At 41.3% G+C, this 4,427-nt stretch overlaps 1 protein-coding gene across 1 annotated transcript in view; it reads right to left on the minus strand.

Moving 5' to 3' along the window:
- Nucleotides 1-2,177: 2,177 nt before the first annotated feature.
- LOC118740750 (protein decapentaplegic) overlaps nucleotides 2,178-4,427 on the minus strand; it is a 97,195-nt gene continuing 94,945 nt past the window's right edge. Inside the window, exon 2 of the mRNA XM_036472409.1 lies at nucleotides 2,178-4,327. Within this exon, the coding sequence (XP_036328302.1) occupies nucleotides 3,450-4,327 (878 nt within the window). The 3' untranslated portion in view covers nucleotides 2,178-3,449. The remainder of the gene's footprint in view (nucleotides 4,328-4,427) is intronic.

The following is a 4,427-nucleotide window of genomic DNA, read 5'->3' on the forward strand; positions in this document are numbered from 1 at the left end:
CGAAAGAAAATGACGTTATATGTCAATCGTATAAGATGAATGGGATAAAGAGTTTGTTCACGTATGTCATAATCCGAAAAAATGTGTTTTTATGTAACGAGTAATACGATATCGTATGCGACAATTCGAGCCCTGTAGCTCGTTTCTGTAACACTTCTCTACCGATTATTGCTCTACTAGTAGAGAATATACGTCATTCTCTACTACTCATTAGCAGTAGAGAACAGGGCGGCGAATTTATATCTCAATTCGCCTTGGTAGGGAATTGTTATAGAAACGAGCTACTGATCTGTCTAAGGCCGCCTACCCCTCCCCAGTATTTACTGCCTTTTCAGTTTACCCACGCTTCGATTATGAGCCTTCAAGAGGACGAGCTGAGTCCACTAAATGGTTCCGGCCCCACAAGTACAGACGATGAGCCTTCTACTGTCAATTCGTCGGCGTCCTCGTTATCTACGATCCCGCAGTGCCCTGGCACAAAGCATCGAAATACCGTGTTCCTCGCTGCCAAAAGTTGGATGGTGGCAAAGCCATCTGGGGCATCTGAAAAGATAACTAGAAACTCGCATTTTAAACCATTCACATGGTTCAGTTTGGCACAGATTGAGATTGCTAGTACCGCGGCATAAAAACTGTAATCGAAGTACCCATTGCAATAGAAAGTTTAGTGCCAGGTCCCAAGCCACCAACTCCTGCTCAACGCTCCACCATTGTTCCGTCTGTTTACCAGTGTACTTATCTGTGGTCTAGTTCTGGACACCTCGGCTTGGAGTTTTGACCAGGAATTTCCTACCAAAGCAGATTTCCTTTGGCATAGCGTCGGAGAACTCGCAGATTCCTAGACCTGGTACTTAGCTCAAAATATCTGTGGGGTGTTTCTGGTTTTTAAGAGTACTGTCGGAATTTTTCATTTGCGAATTCCTCGAAGCTGCTGCTGCTTGGACAAAAATGTGGAGTGGAGTCCAACCCAGGAGCGACTCCAAGGCCGCAGTTGGATACAATCCATCCTTTGGAGTTTGTTCAGATGTGAAACCACAGCCACTTGGCTCGGGTGGCTTTTTTAGTTGACGCAACTAATAAACCCTTTTCTCAGTGTGGACGTCTAACATTTTTTTCCTAAACTCCTAGTAAATTATTTAAGAAGTGACTGTCAGTTTGCTTCCTCTTTCCCACTCATTTCTTTCTCATCACCCATTGTTTATCGCCATTAACATAAAATTAAACAAATGCGCTTATTTTTTCTATAAAAATTTTGTTTTATATATTTTTTTTGTAATTTTTTCGTAGATTTATTTTTTCTTCTGAAATATATTTATAAATAAATAAAAATGTGTGTGTTCATTCTTTTTTGTTTGTATGATTGTTGGTGTGTGTGTGTGTGTGTGTGTGTGAGTTTTGTTTATAACATTTTTTGCTTTTCATTTTAATTTCGCAATAAATTTTTTCAGCTTAAAATATAATAAAACTACATACATACATATAACGTACAAAGTATACTAAGTAAATACTCTTGTATATATAATAAAATTTATATATATATTTTTTTTATAAGTTTGTTATGATTGCGAAATTATTTAGGAAAACATACACACGAACGTAGCAACACATGCACATATGTAATTGTAGAAAAGTAGTACTTTACGCGGTAATATATATATTATTTTTAACTATAGAACAGTATCAATATAAACGTCGCACTCTAATTAAAAAAAAAACTAAAACAATTTATGTAACTATAATTTTCTTTTACTTAAATGTATTAATTAATAGGTATATACATACATACATACAGACAGCTGTAAGCCTTGCGCTGGCTAGGAAGTCGAGTGTTGCTGAAAGAGGTGCTTCAATACTTTCTTCGCGGCGAAAAAAAAACTGAAGCTAACTTTTTTTTCGTTTTCAAATAAATTCCAATAAAATCGATTTTTATTTAAAATTTTATTTTGAATAATTTTATTCATTTTGTTTTTCTTTCTTCGCTTATTGAATCCTAAATTACATACAGTGACTACGAATGACACAATGCGATTGTAAAAAAAAAATAATAATTGAAATTAAAAATTATAAAAATATAAAACCAATGCTATTATTGCGCTTTACACATACATACATATTGTTACAAAAATTACATACAATTTTATAAGCTAAAACGAATTAACAAAACATTTATTAATTAATTTATATAAAATTAATAATAAACTTTTCAATTCATTTCACTAAAACTACTATACAATTTTTTTTTACATTTCAGCTATACGTAAGTACAGCTCACAATCAGACGCAGTCATAGTCGCGTCTGCGCAGAACTAGGCGCGCTCATCTACATACAGCGCACGGCAAGATAGTTGACAACGCGGCAACACCAACGGCAGCAGTGCGCGGCTGACACGAATGTCTAACAACGCCGTGAAGGAACTCAAGCGGCGGTTGGCTATGGCGTTGTTACTGGCGATGATTCTGACTTCGTTGGTGAAATGGTGGTGGCGCTGCAGCAGCCTATTTACGTGGCAAGCGCTCTTATGCTCAATCGCTGTCAGCTTTTCTCTGTCGCTCTCCCATTCGCTGCCTATCTATCGCATTACTTTCGTCATTTCGTGCTGTCGCATGCGGTCAGTGACTATGATGATTCTGTTGTCTGCTGCTGGGCACTGCTTTCTTTCTCTTCTCTACCTCAAATTCCTCAACTGTCAAACCATTCGGCAGCCTGGCTGTCAATAGTGACAATAGTGCGCTCTCTTTCGACTCTTTTAATGCAACTCTCTGCTCTGTTCGAAGGCGCCGTGGTGCTATGCTTTCATTTACCTTATCAAATCTGCTCTATTTTACAAAATAAATTCTAATATTTATACTTAAAATTCATATATTCAGTCCATTTTGTTTGCATATCGTTTAATAAAATTTAAACTTATTAAAGCGTGAAGCGGCTTGAAACTCAGCATTTAATGCTCTCTCGTCTGCGCTCCCAATGGTGCGTGTGCTCACGTATGCCTACGTGTGTGGCGCATATGAACTCTGACCTTTCATACTTTGGCAAGAGGTTGGCGGCTGCGGCTACTCGCATTCTCTTTCATTACAGCCGCTACTCGTGTCGTTCGGTAACCAATTGGCATCCACAACCAATTCAATCACATTCGCTATCTCGTTCTCTCTCTCTCACCGTTCCACAACAGAGTCTCACTGTTCCACAACAGAGTCGTTAGCTATGCTTCGCACTGGAATTACGCACTGCAGGCGTGAAGCGCGCGAGTCTTTACTTAGGCCGTTGCACACGCACACATCGTACACATTTTATTCGGTCCCCGTATTCGTAATACTCGCCCGACGACATTGGTTTGGCTTCTGGTTTTCGTTGTGTCTGCTTGCATTCGTTTATTTCGTTGTTGCGAAATATCAACAATTGTTGTTGTGGCTTTCTGCCTGTTGCTCTCCTCGCATCGCGCTACATTCTATTACCGACAGCCACAGCCGACCACTGTCATGTCCTGATAATTCTTAAGCACAACGGTATTCTGATCGTTTAGGTAGAGCATCGAGATGCCCTCCAATTGTGTGGGCACACAGCAGGCCTTTGGTACCTTTCCCGGATTGAGATTATTGACTAAAGTTTGCACGACCGCATGGTTTGTTGAGTTCATATGCTCCGCAAGCGGAAATGGACACTTGCCCTGACAGTAGAATGCATCATAACCGGGTGGCGCCACAATCCAATCGCTCCAACCGACATCCGCAAAGTCTACATACAACGAATGTCGCCGACATATTTCATCACTATTTTTCCTACGATGCGCTCGGCTATGATGGCCGGCACGCTTCGACCGCGAGCTGGTATCCCGTATCGAACGCGACTTGTGCTTGCCGTCGTCGGTGTATGTATAGAGCACTGGCTGCTTGTGTTGCCAACTTTTGTGTGGCTCATCTACGCTGCGTCGCAGTCGCACATGATGATGAAGTGCAGGTTTGAGTGAAGGTGATGTTCGCACTTCAATCAGCAGGCCGTAGTTCTTTTTCGGTGTCGCCAGCCACCGATCGACCGCCGGTTGTACGTCGAGACTCACTGTTTCGGTGCTATTCAGATGCACCGCCTTGTTGTCCAGCAGCAGATAGCTTGGCTCCCGCTTGCCGCGCACACCTACTCGTGTGATGTCATAGGCGAGCACCTGATAGCGCGTGCGATTGGCAAGGCGCTCGTTGAATACCGCATCGCTGATGGCGTCACGCGACAGGTGCAGCTCGGCAGCTCTTAGCTTCTCCTCGTTGGGTATGCTCTTTACGTCGAAGTACAAACGAAACCGATGATGATGCGGAAATCGATCGTCGATTTTACTTTCTGAAAAAAGGGAGAAGAGAAGGAAATGTTGCTTTAGATACGTGTCTTCAAGCGGCTCATGTATGTAAGTAGCTTAGGACTATAAAAAAATAAATAGGGA

This window comes from Rhagoletis pomonella, unplaced genomic scaffold, assembly GCF_013731165.1.
Source record: "Rhagoletis pomonella isolate Grant_MI unplaced genomic scaffold, Rhpom_1.0 Rhpom_scaffold_00006, whole genome shotgun sequence".
In the NCBI taxonomy this organism is placed as follows: domain Eukaryota; kingdom Metazoa; phylum Arthropoda; class Insecta; order Diptera; family Tephritidae; genus Rhagoletis; species Rhagoletis pomonella.